The 17741-nt window shown below is 32.2% G+C and overlaps 1 protein-coding gene across 7 annotated transcripts in view; it reads right to left on the bottom strand.

Moving 5' to 3' along the window:
* Positions 1-17741, bottom strand: part of LOC131952642 (nephrocystin-1) — a 28874-nt gene that overhangs the window by 7070 nt on the left and 4063 nt on the right. Inside the window, exons 2-28 of one of the 7 annotated variants that reach the window (XM_059315394.1) lie at positions 15424-15518; positions 15246-15306; positions 14861-14935; positions 14686-14747; positions 14467-14507; positions 14086-14218; positions 13726-13863; positions 12904-13081; positions 12451-12545; positions 12107-12179; positions 11829-11877; positions 11676-11736; positions 10628-10670; positions 10411-10495; positions 10126-10220; positions 9869-9944; positions 8660-8712; positions 8284-8358; positions 7452-7524; positions 7116-7153; positions 4815-4838; positions 4134-4293; positions 3562-3661; positions 2899-3011; positions 2663-2736; positions 1712-1756; positions 688-717 (exon numbers count right to left, since the gene is read on the bottom strand). In XM_059315394.1, the coding sequence (XP_059171377.1) occupies positions 688-717; positions 1712-1756; positions 2663-2736; positions 2899-3011; positions 3562-3661; positions 4134-4293; positions 4815-4838; positions 7116-7153; positions 7452-7524; positions 8284-8358; positions 8660-8712; positions 9869-9944; positions 10126-10220; positions 10411-10495; positions 10628-10670; positions 11676-11736; positions 11829-11877; positions 12107-12179; positions 12451-12545; positions 12904-13081; positions 13726-13863; positions 14086-14218; positions 14467-14507; positions 14686-14747; positions 14861-14935; positions 15246-15306; positions 15424-15518 (2145 nt within the window). Of the gene's footprint in view, positions 1-687; positions 718-1711; positions 1757-2662; positions 2737-2898; positions 3012-3561; positions 3662-4133; positions 4294-4814; positions 4839-6719; positions 6735-7115; positions 7154-7451; positions 7525-8283; positions 8359-8659; positions 8713-9868; positions 9945-10125; positions 10221-10410; positions 10496-10627; positions 10671-11675; positions 11737-11828; positions 11878-12106; positions 12180-12450; positions 12546-12873; positions 13082-13725; positions 13864-14085; positions 14219-14466; positions 14508-14685; positions 14748-14860; positions 14936-15245; positions 15307-15423; positions 15519-17741 lie in introns of all 7 variants that reach the window. The other 6 variants (XM_059315389.1, XM_059315390.1, XM_059315391.1 and 3 more) reach the window with 6 other exon arrangements.

The following is a 17741-nucleotide window of genomic DNA, read 5'->3' as shown; positions in this document are numbered from 1 at the left end:
GAAAATTGATTAGTGATTGTGCTAATATTGTTAATGTTTTGTGTTGTTGACTGATAGTTTTATAAAGGTGAAGTTGTATAAGAAAAAAGTCTCTATACACAATACTTTTTTGGTTGTATGAAGTTTAATCACATTTGGCATTGTTGCCTGCCGAATGTGTTCTGTAGAGTTTAACATAAGAGAAGTCAAGACTTTAACCTTTTCATTAGCAGCAAGTCAGTATCTCTAGATTTTATAAGCTGGACTTGTAGACTAGCAATAACAAACTAGCTATGTTGGAGCAAGCAGTTACAGACTAGACCTAGAGTACATATTATAATTTGTTATTCCATCACAAATACAAAAACACATACCCATGCTATGATGTAGAGAAGCTTATCTTTGTTAGTTATACAAGAGGTTACAAAAGAGGCGTAGCTAGGGAGGGAGGGGGGGGGGGGGGGAGGGGGCGGGACAAATGTCCCTGGGCGCCGACTTTAGAAGTGCCAAATTGAAAGTTTGAGCGGGGGATGCAAATGAAAAGTTCAAGGGGGTGGGGTGCAAATCGAAAGTTTGTCCCCGGGCGCCGGGAAGGGTCGCTATGCCTCTGGGTTACAACTCTGCCACTGTGACTAAAAGAAATTGTTTAAAGGGCAGTAACAAAAAGGGAGATAATGATGTGTACACAACAACACATGTTCAATTTACCAGTGGGTTTGTGCCAAATGCAAATCTTGGCTAGAAAAAAAATGTAAAAGAACATTAAATGTGATTTTTTTCAAACAATAAACATGTTTATTATGTGGGTGTGAAAAGGTGAAGTAAAAAAAAAAATTAAATCTAGAACCAAACTGTTAAGAAATAAAAATAAGAATACTATTCATGTGCAGAACTGAACAGTGACTTCATCTACATATTTAAAAATGTATAATATTTCATATTTTTATATGGTCTTTGTTGTGAATGGACTTTAGTGTATTGAATGAGTTCGAGAGTATGTGTGTGGTTAAACAGGTTTAATAAAGATGTTGAAGGTTTGAGAGTATGAGTGTAGTTGAATGTGTTCAATAAAGATGTTGATGGTTTGAGAGTATGTGTGTAGAATGATTAATAAAAGATTCTGAATAAAAGAAATAAGGATGTGACATAGGAGAGTATGTTTTGGTTGTTAGGAAGATAGTAGAAGTCAGCCTTAGTCTTGTTCTCATCATGTTAGGATGTCCCGTCTATTGTCAATGTAGCTGTATGTATTATACATAATAATGATGGAAATATAACACCGTAGTTCTGTATTCTTTATTGGATTGTTCGTCCACGTTCAGCATCGACCCTGTGCAAGAGCTTGCATTACAAGTCTTCCTTATGTAACTGAACATCTGCATTTTTGTATATGTCACATATATAGTACAGTAATACTTTTAAAATTCTGCTAGTGTTAAGAAGATCAGAGGGAAAGCATTATTTTTGTGAAGCTGACTGGTCAGATTATATACATTTATCTGGCTATACTGTTCTGTCTTAAGAGTAACTATTTCTCTGGCACCTTTGTTTTGTTAAGGCATTAAAATAACACTAAGTCTAACATTGCTATTTCTACCATATACAAAATCTCAACCCCAATTGGATTTAGACTTCAGGTGCAACAGTGAGTGCTCTAAGGGAGGGAACTCAAGGCTGAGCCAACCTGCTATAATTGGTTCTGATTTGACAACAGCACAGATTTATTACCTACCTTCTCTGTTCTTTTAACATCCTGCAACTTTTCAAACCATGCAACCTGGGAAAAAAATTAAGCAGATAATTGGATTGCTGAAGTCATCAAAAAGACAATTAAGCTGCACAGATGGTTGTTTTTATATACCCAAATCTAAAGTGTATACATATTTTACAGTGGCAACAGCAACTAGGCAAATCTTCTGTCCTGTTTGTATTGTTTTACTGACACAACAGCAACTAGGCAAATCTTCTGTCCTGTTTGTATTGTTTTACAATTGGTTTGGGTTTGTAACTTAATGGCTTACTGAATGAATTTCTGTCTAAGGGTATTTATGAATGTCACCAAAACCAACCACAGTAAACTAACAGTCATTACAAACAAAACTGGAGACTTGCTAGGTTACTATACTTTATTTGGGATCAACTAACCATTCTGCTGAGTGAGGCTAAACCCTAAACTTGTGAGTCAAGAGAGAGCATGATTCTAGAACCTGCATGTATTTATACCTACAAATTATCCCTATAGCTATTCCCACTGAACAAATTATCCCCCTGGTACTAACAACCCTGGTCACAGGTCAGCATAAAGGCTACAATTGTCTTGTCTGTTTCTTTGAACTAGTCATCTGTTATTGTTTATTTACTTATTTTTAAAAGTATTATTGTTTTATATACTGTAATGAATCTGAATGTTTATTTACTGTAGTCTTTTGTTTCAAAATATTTGTGCAGTAAAAAATGCTGACTAGTCATAATAAACTGTTTTTAAACAGATATTTTACCGTAACCATAGCTCTAGCCCTAACCCTTATCTACTGCTAATGATACAGAGAGGAGATAAGCCTAACTCAATGCTTTTATGTCCTGTTGGAGTCTTTCATAAGAATCAATTTGTGTTAACATACAGTGTATGTAGGCCTATCAGTTTGTGTTAACATATAGTGTATGTGGCAAAAGTTGAACATACCCTCAGTACTTTCATCAAGTCCGGAATATCAGCCACCTTGGGAAAAACTTTAAGAACAGGGCTGTGAATAAGCTCTGGATACGAGAAAAAAAAAACTTCATCAGAACCAGTGCCTTATCAAAGGACTATTAAATACATTTTTTAAAAAACTCCTATGCTCTGTAAGTTAAATTACTGTTTTACTTTACAGAGTTACATGAAGTAGAACAATTGTGAAGACCAGAATAAAATTGGACCTGTAGAATCTAAGTCCAGCCTGTCCCTCAGTAGTGTGTCAGCTAAACAATGACGGTAGTACGAGTAGAAGGGAAGAAGTGACGTGTTCCCCATCACTGTATCTGGCAGCGTGCTGTCAATTCAAAAAACTTTACTTGACAAACACTATTAATTCTAAATTAAGTAACACATACTAAAAACAAGTTGACATTGAAATATGTTGCATTGTTTCTATTAAGTTTAAAAAAACACTAAACGAAGATAAAACAAAGAAGACAGAGGAATAGCAACCTGTTCTGTTGCCTGGTGCATACTATCAGTCCCCCCCCCCCCCCCTTTCCAATTATATATAGGCTATGCTATTCATGCAGGTGAAAAGCCACCCCTCCCCTTTTCCCATTGTTGGAAAGGTGCGTAGTGCTTTTAGCCATTCACTATCCTATAACAGTTTTTATTTTGGTGCCACACAATTGATGAAGAAAACAGTTAATTCATGTGTATAAAGTCTTGTAGCTGTTAATTTTTTAAACTCAGACTGTGTATAACTTAATACTTCAGTTTAAAATTAATTTTTAATTATTTTTTTTTACCCCTTTTGGTGCCCCCTTGGGCGCCCCACTCCACCTGCCCTCCCCTATCTATACCTCTAACTGAAGACAACAACTTATTATTTCCAGCCTTACTCCATAAGATCCTTATATTGTTGTTTGGGTGCAGTAATTTTTACAATCATTTTGGGCTGCTTGTTGCCAGATATCAATGTCACTAAACGGCTGTTGTTGGCTGTGGGGGAAAAATACAGATTAAAAAATTTCAAAGTCTGGAATGTCATCTTTCACTCATAAATATTTTTCCTTAAGAAAATAAATAAAATTACTTAATAAAATAGAAGGGGGGCTATACAAACAAAATATAAATTGTTCTTTGCTAAAGTAAAACTCCAGAATATCTTTTTATGGCTTAATTAATAAACATTATGAAAAGTTCTCTTATATGAAGTTTATAAAAAGGTACACATTTCTAACAGGAACTAATCCAAAAAACATACTTTCCTGAAGTTATTAACAATTATAACATAAAATACATTCTGATGTGCGCAATAATTATGTTCAGCTTAGCTAAGCTACACTGAAACAAAACAGGTCAACTAAACCGGATTTAACAAAACAGATAAACTAAATTGGATTGAACAAATCAGATCAACTAAAGCAATATCTGAATACTCGGAGTAAAGTGAAACAAACCAGTTACTTACTTCGTCTGCTGATACTTGGGTCGACCTCAACCCCTTTTTCATAAGGTGTTCCACCATTCAAAGTGAGGTCAAATGACCTATTGGGTATAACTGTCCCTGTCTCATCCAGCAAGGGGACATGCACCCAGCCACAACTGAACTCTCCTTTCTCAGAGGTACTCTAAGAAAAATATTTCCAGTTCCAACAATATCTTTTACAAGCATGTGTTTTTTTTGCATTATATTATGTGTGTTTTTAAGATAAATACATACTGGATTCATTTGTTGAAACTAGTCTTAAAACAAAAAATTTAATAAACAGGTTTAAATAAAACCATGAGTTAGCTGACAAGCAACTTCTATCTACATACAAATTATACATACAATTATATACTACAATATGTTGTGTGGGTTCATTTTAAATAATTTAAACTCTTAAGCTAAGGAAAACAATTTTTTAATGGAGGATCACTCAGGATCTGAGGATCCACATAGTTGTGATTTGTGTTCTAATGTGACTGTGGCAACAAAACATAGGTACTGGCTAAGTCACTGTAATTGTTTTTTTTTTTTTTGTTTTATAATGAAAGAACATCTCAAATGTGGGAAGAACTTTTGTTATTTAAGCTTAACTTTAACAACAGCAAAAAGCCAAAACTTGAATTTCAATAAAACATTTTCTAAAAAAAAAACATTTTATACCATTGGCCCTTTTTCGGTGCTATCCTACACTTGTAAAGAAATAAAAAGCTTGACATCAGATATAAAAGTGGATTAAAATAGAAAGTTGAAGAAATCAAAACATGCAAGGGTAAAGTTTGTTTTAATATAGAGATAAGCTTGCACTATCAAACTGTAGTATCACAGGAAATCGATTTTAAATGTTATTGTAACCAAATAAATAAAAAGAATGTTTCAAACATACAATTAAAAATGTTATCTATTTTAAAAATATGTTATGTGATTATGTTACAAAATGTGCAGTGTGAGTCAAATAATGAAATTATGTAAATCAAATTTGTTTGGTGCTTATTGAGGCCACAATTGTTGCTTGCTTGTTTATTATTTAGTATTCGTCTGAGAAATATAAGACAAATTTAACCCTTTGAGCCCTGCCTCCCTGGCATAATTTCTCCCATTTCCTAAACTCCCAGGGCCAAACCAATTTTCACTTATCTGCTTCTAACTTTGCCTATAACTTTTGAACCGTTTGAGATAATCAGACCAAATTTGGTATCCAGACTCAGGATCAAACATCAAAGCAGAAAGATTCTGAAATTCTTTTTTTGTTTACAATGTATGAACACAACAATGTATATAAAACGAACACGTAATTATTGTTTTGATAGAACATAGAAGAAACCAATTTACATTTAGTAATTGCTATGTTATTATTGATACCTGGCCATACTAGTTCATCGCCAGAAGTCCACTTTTGTGTGATAACTTTCAAAACAGTTATCACTGCCTGACCCTATGCAAAGAAAAACTTTGCATGTTTTGCACCAGTAAACAGTTTCTTTTTCGCTTCGGCAAGTATTTGTCCTTGGCACCCCGTGCATCATATCGTACTTGAACAGTTTCATTGTCACTGTCAATTTCAATGTCACTGAGTTCAGTCTCAAATTCAACGTCACTATCATCATAATATAGACCAGGAATATTATCTTCTTCATCAGAATCCATAAGTAGTTGTATTGCCTCTGATGCAGTCATTCTACTTCTTTTGTTGATATTTCGGTCTTTTGCTTCATCTTTTGCACCAAATTTATGTGCTGAAGTCGATGACTGTGGCTCAGCTTTTCGTTTCGGCGGCATTGCTACGAAATGTAAACACTTTCACTTTTCCTAAAATCTATTTTTAGAATCATAATCACGCACTAAAAAGACATATGCGCAGTTTTAGTCAGTTTTCCGCTAATTATATTTAATTTGACGGTATACAGGTCGCTAGGAATATGACGCTAGATCTTCGGGCCGGAAAACCGGCTTTTCGGACATATATGCCTAATGTTGAAGCCGGTTTACCGGCCTGGCGGGCTCAAAGGGTTAATAACTAAAACCTAGATCTGTGGCTATAAAAGTAAATGAAACCAACATAAACATTGGCGGATAAGTGTACCAAACCACAGCAGTTTTTAATTAAGTAAACTATGGTTTATTTGCAATTAAAATAGGACTTAAAGCTAAATAGAAACAAGTATCAATATTTTATTAAATTATTTAACAAAATTTTTTATTAAGAAAAAATATTTAAGTAAGTTTATTTGGTTTGCAAAATTTATAAAAGCTCTTTGAACTAATCATGACTAGATTCAACATCAGCATTGCTGAAAGGAAGGAAATAAAATCAGCCCCAATGATATAACTTTTAAAAATATTTGCTAGGTTTAGGTAATTGAACTGTCATGATGATTTAGCTTTTAAACAAGGTAATTGAGCGGTCATGATGCTTTAACAAATTAAACAACAATATTATGAATATTATCTGGATTATGAAGTGAAAAATAACACAGTAGGTTCAACTACACTGCAGGTTGTTAAATTAATGAATTCAACGAGATATTAGGGGCTTTCTACACTCTAAATGTCAGACAGCTTTCATACCTTCACTCCTTCAATCTTGTCAGTGTGAAATAAAAAAAAAATGTTTCACCATTTCATCAACTATTCAGTTACTATAAGAAAGCTTTAATAAGACTAAACAAGCTAGACAACTGCTTAGTACTATGATTTATATAATAATAATAATATTAAAAACTAATATTAATATAAACAACACAGTTAATTTTTCTAACACTTTTTACTATAATAATTGTAAAAAAATTGAAGAATAAGATTACAGGGAGTTGCATTTAGGTGTAGTTTGTGTCAAATAGTTGCAATAATTAACTGAATTCTTATTCGAGTTAATTTGCTACCTTTGTCCACAAAAAGTTAAAGAGTGAGTACACTAACAGGCATACACCAGAGATTACACACAAAACAAAATATCAAACTCACCGTTCTGGTATAGGAAATGCAAAGCTCAAACAAAACACCTGATGAATACAGGAATAAAACAATTTTACTGGCCAGATAAAAATTTCTTTCTTTAAGTATTTTTAAATATTTTTATAAATTATTTTACAAGAACTTGTAGGCAGAGGAAATAGAGGCCACCTGTTTCTAAAGTATTAGCAAACAATGGATTGGTGTGACCAGCTACTTTCACTTCTACTGCCAGGTATCATCTAAAAGCTAACTGGACCAAGCCCAGGTCACACAAGACCATTTTTAAAAACAAAAGAGTGATCAATTTGATAGTAAAAATACAACTCAGTGTTTGCAGATACCAACCAATAGTGTCCATGTTGTTACTGGTGCGGACAAAAACTTCAGCATGTGTAGAGGGGTCCATCAGCTCAGACATCTGGAAAAGTTGAAAGGTCAGACAAGTTTAAAGAACAAGATTTTTAAAAATTAAATTAGCTCAGTCAAATATAAATATGTTTGGAACCCTTGGATAATATCATCATTACTGATTCACTGTATTGATGTTCATAACAATTTATTCATCTGTAGTTAGCTTGGTTTTTTTTTATTTTAAAATAAATAAATTTCTGTTTACCTTTTTTTTTAAATGTTCACATTGCTTTATCAACTCGACATATATTTTTACCCTTTTATTATTCAAATTAATCATTTAAAACAGAATGGATGAATGTGAATGTCCTATTCATATAACAAGCATGGGGTGGCCTAGCAGTAGAATGCTCAACTGCTAACCCGAAAGTCTCGAGCTTGAATCAGGGTTCAAGTTAGTACAAAATTTCTGAGTCAACCCAGCTCTGAAGGGTGCCAGACTTACATTAGGGAAAGTAAACTGGTTGGGCACAGTGCTGACCACACTATCCCTTCATATGTAGAGGTCACAGAAACAGGTGAACTCTACTTCACTTGCCCCATGAATCATGAGGTTCGAAAAGGTAAGTTTTACTGATATAACAATTTAAAAATCTGAGGCCCAGCTCCAGAGTGAGAGTTTGTGAGTGAGCAGGTGAGTGAGTGAGCAGGTGAGTGAGAGAGTGAGTGAGCAGGTGAGTGAGTGAGCAGGTGAGTGAGTGAGTGAGTTTGTGAGTGAGCAGGTGAGTGAGTGAGTGATATTCCAGCCGAAGAACTATTCCTGTACCTTTGTCGTGAAGCTCCAAACACGCTGTGTCTTATCAACAGATGATACACGCACAGCATGGATGTTGCTGAGAATCTGTGAGGATAAAAAAATATAACCATAGTATACTTGGGAAAACTAACTCCACAGTGTTGAGAACTTTCTTATACAAGAAAATTATAATCATAAAGATTTAAAGCTGAGAAAAAAACATAGTTGTAAAAATTAATTAGCAATTAATTTTAAATTTAATGAATTATAAATTTAAAAATTGATGAATAAACTTTTTACACGATAATTAAGAAATGATAATATCTTTAAATATTATTTAGTTTATTATTTTAAGTTATTAGAGAAATAAATCCATACCAATAATTTGTAATTACAGGAAACTTACATGTGTCCCATCAAACAAACACATCCTTACATGTCTGTCTGTAACTTCAAGACCTATGTAGTACAGGGAAAAAAAATGTGCTTACTACACAATAGCATCTTCTAGCTGTATCAATATGGTGAGCAATAATGGCTTCACTGGTCTGAGTAGTACCTGGTGTGGAAACTAAGGGTGCCATCCCATCTTGTATAGAGTAAACGGGTGTATAAAACTATATAAATATAATAAGTTGAACTGAACAAGGACAGACTTTATCATTGAAGAGCGCTTATATTTGTTTTGGTGTCAAAAGTTGAATAGTGTCACCCTGTTTCTGTTTTGCAATGACTTCTAATATACATCAGTTTCAAATTCAACTTTATCTAAATAACAGTTATTCACTACAATTTTTAGTGCATAGCTAATATTACATCCAATATACACTTTATATTTAAAAATTAAGTTACTATTATTAAAAATTGATTCTTTTCATATTACTAGCCTTAACAATTGCCTTATAAAAAATAATTCACTGAGTATAATCATCATATACAGATAAAGTAGTTTAAATAACCTCAGCATAAAGGGGGATATATTGTGGTCAGACTCAACTGAATTAGAGAATATTGGGTTAGCTCTAACTTCTATACAAAAACTTTCTAATGATCTGAACTAGAGAATTTAAGGCTAGCTCTAACTTCTATACAAAAACCTTCTAATGATCTGAACTAGAGAATATTGGGTTAGCTCTAACTTCTATACAAAAACCTTCTAACGATCTGAACTAGAGAATTTAAGGCTAGCTCTAAGTTCTATACAAAAACCTTCTAATGATCTGAAATAAAAATTTAAGGCTAGCTCTAACTTCTATACTTCTATACAAAAACCTTCTAATGATCTGAACTAGAGAATTTAAGGCTGGCTTCAACTTCTATACAAAAACCTTCTCATGATCTGAACTAGAGAATATTGGGTTAGCTCTAACTTCTATACAAAAACCTTCTAACGATCTGAACTAGAGAATTTAAGGCTAGCTCTAACTTCTATACAAAAACCTTCTAATGATCTGAACTAGAGAATTTAAGGCTAGCTCTAACTTCTATACAAAAACCTTCTAATGATCTGAACTAGAGAATTTAAGGCTGGCTTCAACTTCTATACAAAAACCTTCTAATGATCTGAACTAGGCTAGCTTCAACTTCTATACAAAAAACTTCCAAAGATACCAACCTGCACCTGGGGGAGGGATCTGTTGGCATGAGACCAGCGTGACGACTCTCTCAATCCTAGTGGGCCTTGGGCGTATCTGCGTGGAGCGAAAATTTTTTTTACTTATAACTCAAACAATGTTAGCATGTAGTCGATGACCACTTTGTAAAACACAACAGCTACTAACACAGGGTTAATCTACTTGTTTTACATTCTTGACTCATATCACAGACGTAATTTTCCAGAATTGTAGTAGGAAATATATAAATTATTTGTACCTTATTTGTGGCTGGATCAAAGAACAAATCTTTATAGGTCAGGTTGGACTGACTGAGTTTTGGCATCAGGTAATTAGCAAATCTGTATGTGTCACCTATAGGTTTAGATCAAATCATGTATTACTTTAGGGCTTTCTTTGGTCAGAATTACAGTATTGGTATAAATATTTATGAATTACTAAAAATAAAAAAATAAAAATAAAAATCCAAAGATCGTAAATTATGCATTTAATGGACTAAATTAAGTTACCTCCATGAAAACAGTTTAGGTGTATCAATCATTACCTTCATTAAACTTTCTACATAGCGTTGAAGGTCTAAAGCCAGAAGGCACAGCACCCATTGCATGTAAGACGTCTGAAACTGTTGTCTGAGATCAAATATTGTATTATTGAGGCACACACACACACAACAATGTAAACCTACTTTTTGTAACATTTTAAAACTTCTCTCTGATAGGAAGTTCATCACACTAGTCTTAAAAGAAAAAATAAATGTTTACCTCTGCTAAAGCTTTCTTGACACCTTGCCATAGCTTTTTACCACTGAAATAGAAATATAACTAAAAAACTGATGTAGAAAACAGAAAACTCAAGAAACAAAGTTTCAGTGTTAGGGCTTCATCAGAAAAAACAGTTACAATTTTTCAAAAATTGAAATAACTTAAACCTAACAGCTTAATTGGTTTTTCTGAGTTTTTTTTAAATAAATTAATTTACTTATCTGATTGAAATATCATTTGTCTTATTGTATAACTGAACAAACATTTTAATATTTTTTATTTCTTAATTAAATAAACCGGGAGTGATCTCCCCTAAACTTTCTCGAATATTCTAAAATAAAACTACGAGGGATGGCAACTCAGGACATAGACAATATTTGTAATCCATTTTTAATTACTTACTTTTTATAATAGAATGGAATCTTGTAAAAAAAAAAATTGCACACCAAGTGAATGCCTAATAAAATGTGCATAATAGTGCGCAATATTATGAGTATTTTATAAATTTACATGCGTTTTTTGAGAAATCGGAAATAGCGTAAATTAGTACTTCCAGTCAACGGAATTTACTCAAAAGTTGACAGAAGGTAGAGAATTAGATATTTTACTTACATGTGAAATTTCATTTATCTATCTGAAATAGTACTCAAGCTATAGGCTTTTGAAAAATTCAAAGTAGAAAAAGTACCACTTCTGGTTATAGGAAATCGCTCAAAAGTTGATACAGATCTACGATTTTGATAAAATACTTATATAAGAAATTTCATCAACCTAGCTGTAACGGTACTCAAGTTGTCGAGTTTACACACACACAGACACACACACACACATACGGACAAGATTGCAAAATTATCTTTTTCCGTATCAGTGAGGTGTAAAACGTCGAGATTTGTTAAAATCTCGATTATTTTTTTTTGCATGATTACAATACTTTCTCTATACTTCGTATACACGAGAAAGTAAAAAAGAAACAACAAAATAATGCATTACACAACAGAAACTAATATGCTGATAAAAAAGTATTGTTCAGCTATGAGACTGTTTTTACCTTCTCTTAGATGGTGTTGTCTGATCTGTTTGATCCATCCCTTCCTCTTCTTCAGATTCTTCTAGTGATACAAAAATTATTCATAACACCAAAAAAATAATCTAACAAAATAAATCTTCAGCTCCATTATGAATCAGTTATAGAAAAACTTACCTTCATCGTCATCATTTTCATCATCATCATCATCATGACTTCTATGCTCCTAAAAAATAGTATTGTTTCATTAACTTATTGGCAAGCAGCACACAGCATAAAAGAAAACAAATTTCAAATGTTATCTTTTTCCCAAAAGGTGTTCATAAAATGTAAAAGAATTCTTAATAAATACTCAGACCAGTTCAGTTTAAGCAGTAGCAAAGCATGTATTTTTTTCTTAGATACAAAATGTATTTACAGTACATAAAATAGTTTGCTTAGATTTTATAAACTACCTTCAGATAAGTGGACGGCACTAAGCCTGTCTTTCCTGTCTGATTTTTAGCAAGCCACCACCCATCATCTCGACTAAAAGTGAAACATAAAAGATAATTTATATCATCAGATAATGCAATGGTTTAATGCAAGATCAATGAGACTCTAAAGGAAGTGACACAACAAACATGGTCGAAAGTAACAAGTCATAAACTAAGTGATAAAACTAACATTGAAACCCAAAAACAAAGGGCTAGACGAGACAACATTAAAAAAAAAATAAACCAAGTATTTCTGCAGCAACTGACAACATAAAAACAAAACAACAAGGAAAGAATCAAAAAATGAATTTAGTATACTGTACCTAGCATCTACCACTGTCAATATTTCTCCAGTTTTGAAATCCAAATCTCCATCTTCCTCTCCTTCATAATCATCAATTGTGATAAACTGTATGACCTGATCAGAAGATAATTTTAACATATTACACTCTGGCATGACTAAATACCTAATAGTATTCAACTGTCAATACTATAGAAGTAGAACATTGTTTGATAGCAAATTTTTTTTTTTTACAAAAAGTAAAGAAATTTTTAAAAAAATTATAGTTATGATTAATGTTTTAAAATAAAATAAGTTGTTACAACGATGTGTTTTATCATAATAAAATTCAATGTTTAAAGACATTTTGAAATTTGTTAAAACTGTAGAAGGTGGATTATAAAACCAAATTGCTAACAGGGTAGGTGAAGTATCTTTTATTTTACAACATTTGTTTTAACCTCACCGGGTGATTAGCATTTTTATCATGACCCACTTCTTTTTGCTTCCCTTTCTTTTCTGATTGTTTCGACTTGTCTTTTTCTACTGATCTTGCATCTTTTTTATTTTCTTCTTCACTCTCTTCATCATCATCATCATCATCATCATCATCATCATCATCATCATCTTCATCATCATCTTCCTCTTCTTCTTTTACTGCTTCAGTTTTTTTGCTGTTCATTAACATTTATACAAAATTGTATTTTACATAGAAATAAATCAATTCAAGAATAAATGGGATCAACCAAAAAGGCTGTAATTTTAAAATACCCTTTCCAAATATAGAAGTTTTTTTTCATTTAAAATTTGTGACTATAATTTTATTTTAATAAATCTAGTATTGATATAAAATAAGTATGTTTTTGTATTTCAGACTGACTAACTTCTAATAATGGAAATGTACTTATACAACTACAAAATGAAGGTTTAATTCTTTAGCATATTTATATTGATCACTCTCATTTAATCAATACCATTAAAGATCATCGAGGTTATGTATAAAAATATAAAAATAAATATTTTTTTAAAAAATATTTACATCAGAAATGGTTAAAAAATGCAAATACTTCAATAGGAACAGCAATAAATTATTGGAATGGATATTAGAATGTTAAGTTAACTGACAAATTTTTTTTAACTAAAATATATTAATACTATTGTAAAAGACACGTCTTTATTTCTGAGTTCATACTTACTGCCACATAAATTTATTTCAAACAACGACAGTTAAACTAAGGTCATACTTATTTTTCTAAGACATATTTGTTGTTCTTGAAAGAGGTTTAAAATAACAAAACTGAAGCAGAGGCTTTGTTACCCATGCTTAGCTTGTGGTGAAATTTTCAACTTTTCCTCCTCTTCTTCATCAACATAATCATCATCTTCATCGTCATCTTCATCCTCATCATCAGTAGCAGCTTCTTCCTCAACCAACTGTTTTTTTATGACATGATGTCTAAAAACATGAATTAAAACATGCATAAACAAATAAATGTCACTTATTTAAAAAGGTTATACGTTAGGAGAAACCATCCAATATATAGTTCTAATTGGTATATTACAATCCTCGAGTGTATCAAAATAATTAATTTCAACATAAAGTCCATGAATTGCTTCAGGTGTTAAGTAAACAAATAAGATCCAGAAGGGAAGCCGGTAAAAAAAAATTGAAACTCACGCTGGTTTTATTTGCTTAGCACCAGCAGGGGAGGTTGTTTCTTCTTCTTCTTCTTCATCTCCATCATCCTCTTCCTCAGATTCATCCTCTTCTTCATCAACTTCTTCCTCTTCTTCACCATCTTCATCTTCATCTATCAACATAATAATAAAAATATACATAACAAATATTCCAAAAATTAAGGTATGCTTTTTCTTGGTATGAGTTCAGTGCTATCAGCTCAGCTGTTGTAAAGTGATGGTAAAAATAGAGCTAAATCCCATAAGGCCATTAGTGAAAATGGAAGAATTATTTATCCAATTTAAATATAGGCCAGTATAAATAATATAAGTTAAATTAAATTTTGAATGGCTTTTTAGAAAAACAATTTATAATTCATACCCTCTTCTTCTTTCTCTTTTTCCTCTTTGGTCAGATGACTTCTATGAATGATTAATAAAAATAAAAGAATATATATATATTTTTCAATTTAAAAACTTTAAATTCTGCAAATTACAAATACTGGAAAGCTACCGAAAAAAATACAATTTAATAAACACAACTTAACAGCAGAAAATAAGATATACTGAATTTTTTAAAGGTATTTCAAAATATACTAACTTTAAAAACTGTGCTTCATTTGTGTTGGGAAGAATCTTAGACATAGTTTCGCCTAGTTGAGTCTGAATTGAAACAAAAACTTTACTTTTTTAAATACATAAAGCTATAGTATAGATTTTGTTCTACAGAATGTTTACTTTTAAATGTTTATAGACTTAATAGGAAATTGCTATACCTTCATTACACCAAGTCGATTCAACTCTGCCAATTTTTTCTTTTCAAAGTCTTTTAGTTTGGTTGGCTCACCCTCCTTGAAGTAAATAATGCATATTGATATTTTACAGCTGCATCACATAAAAACATTTTACAAATATGTGTTGTATATAATAATTTTAAACAAATATTTTATATGTATCTGATACATTCTATATGAATATGAATTATTGATCAAATGTATTAGTTGATGCTGTGCAGGTTTGTAGGCAAGTTGAAATGTAAGTAAATGCTGCGAACATTTAATGGTTGATGGCTTAAAGGTTTTCACAAGTTATCTAAAGGTAATAATAGATAAAATTGCAATAAACCAAACTTTAATTGAAACACAGCTTGGCAGTTTTTACCTCTTTTAATTTTTCAACATCACTATGAAGATTTTCAACAGATTTTTTAGCATCGATGCATCTGTAATTTTTAAAATTTGAAACACTCAAAAGTTTAATCTTCTAATTTGTGCTACAGAGTTAAAACATGAATAATTTAACAGTCTAAAATAATAAATTAGTTTTTGAAAAACCTTACTTTTGATACATTTCCTCCAACTTTTTGTCTTTGTCTTCATTTTTGTTACCCGTTGTTTTTATGACTTTGTTTGATTCTTTTATAATCAGGTCAACCTATTAAAATATTAGAGCAAGAACAATATGAAAATACAGGAATAAACATATCTATGAAAAATTTGATGGGATGACATAGATGGATGGTAGAGCACTCGACTGCTAACTTGATCGTTTGAGTTCAGATTACAAGCTCAAGTCTGTTGGCTGACTATGAATCCACTCAGCTTAGATGGGTATCTGACTTTGGTTATGGAAAGTAAAGGCAGCAGTACATAGAGCTAATCATACAGGAGAGCTCCTCATCAGTAGGTTATCTTTTACTTTAAGCGAAAAACAGACAATTTATAAAATGAAAATGTACATTCTACTACTCCTTCCATGTTTTATTTTTAGCTGTGAGTGTGATGGGTAATTGGGTAAAAATAAGGCTGCATTTACGTAGATCATTGCGCTCTTGTTAATCTGTTCATTAGGCTGAGCGTGATCTAAAATGGAATGCCCTACTATTTCATTTTAATTATTCAATGTCTACAAAGTGTTATTTTACGGCCAAAGGTAGGAAGAGGTATTTTTAAAAATTAGAATAAAATATAGTCCATTTAATAAAGACAATACTTCGTACTTTTTGGTCGGATGATTTTTTTTTTTTTTTACTGTTCAATAAAATCTAATTAATTTATTCTCTTCTATTATGTAATTTTAACGTTATTTAACAGCAAATTAAGTATTTTTACTGCTCTTGCATGTGTGGTACTAAAGGTCTAAAATGTTATTCCAACTTACAATGACCCAAAGTAGGCCTACATTTTCAAATTGCTTGGTTTTGGCAGGGGGGGGGGGGGGGGGGGGGAGAGACAACACACACATGACATGAAAGTCAATCTTGAATATCAATTGTCAACTTTCTTTCACTTTGCTAGCCTCACCAATTTTTACATACCTAGAACAGCAGATTACTTACTTATCCATGGCAAAACGGACGGAGTGGTCTAGTGGTAGAGAGCTGGACTGCTAACCCGCAAGTCTCGAGTTCGAATCCGGGTTCAAGTCAGTAGACCATCCATGAACCCACCCAACCCTGATAGGTACCTAACTCACGTTAGGGAAAGTAAAGGCAGCTGGGCATAGTGCTGACCACACTATCTCTTCATATGCCGAGGTCATAGAAACAAGTGAACTCTACTTCACTTGCCCCATAGACCGTCAGGTTTGAAAGGGGAACTTTGTACTACATGGCAATACCGAAAACTTAAAATTAAACTTATTATAATGTTAATTATAGGCCCAGGCCTATTTATTATGAATTATTTTGGTAATCTATCGTTTTAGTAAAAAGTAAAATCGGCCAAGACTAGTAATGTGAAAAAAGGTGACTCATTAAATTTTGGCAATTATTTCACATTTTTATGAGGATTTATGTTTAGAAAAATACAAAAATGTTTCAAAGTTTCATTTTTACTTTCTCGTATATACGTAGTATAGAGAAAGTATTGCAATCATGCAAAAAAAAAAAATCGAGATTTTTACAAATCTCAACGTTTTACACCTCACTGATACGGAAAAACATAATTTTGCAATCTTGTCCGTATGTCTGTGTGTGTGTCTGTGTGTCCGTGTGTAAACAGGATAACTTGAGTACCGTTACAGCTAGGTTGATGAAATTTCATATATAAGTATTATATCAAAATCGTAGATCCGTATCAACTTTTGAGCGATTTCCGACAACCGGAAGTGGTACTTTTTCTACTTTGAATTTTTCAAAAGCCTATAACTTGAGTACTATTTCAGATAGATACATGAAATTTCACATGTAAGTAAAAGATCTAATTCTCTACCTTCTGTTAAATTTTGAGTAATTTCCGTTGACCGGAAGTAGTAATTTACGCTACTTCCGATTTCTCAAAAAACTAATGTAAATTTTAAAAGTACTAATAATATTGCGCACTATTATGCGCTTTTTTATTTCGCATTCACTTGGTGTGCAATTAATTTGTCTACGAGATTTTATTCTATTTTTAAAACTTTAAGTATTTAAAATGGATTAAAAATCATGTCTATAGCCCGAGTTCCCATCCCCTGTTATTTTATATAAAAATATTCGAGAAAGTTTAGTGGAGATCACTCCCAGTTTATTGTAACTGTTTTTAAACAATTGTATTTAAGCTTTTCAGTAATAAATATGTAGTATTGCTCGCTACATCGGAGTCGCGGCTGGTTGCTAACAACAATATGTCATACGGACCGGATGCATGACTTCCAACGATTTTTTGTCTTAGTTCC

This window comes from Physella acuta, unplaced genomic scaffold (genome assembly GCF_028476545.2).
Source record: "Physella acuta isolate Inbredline_101_S28 unplaced genomic scaffold, ASM2847654v3 ptg000883l, whole genome shotgun sequence".
Lineage (NCBI taxonomy): Eukaryota > Metazoa > Mollusca > Gastropoda > Physidae > Physella > Physella acuta.
This window is presented reverse-complemented; position numbering and strand designations above follow the sequence as displayed.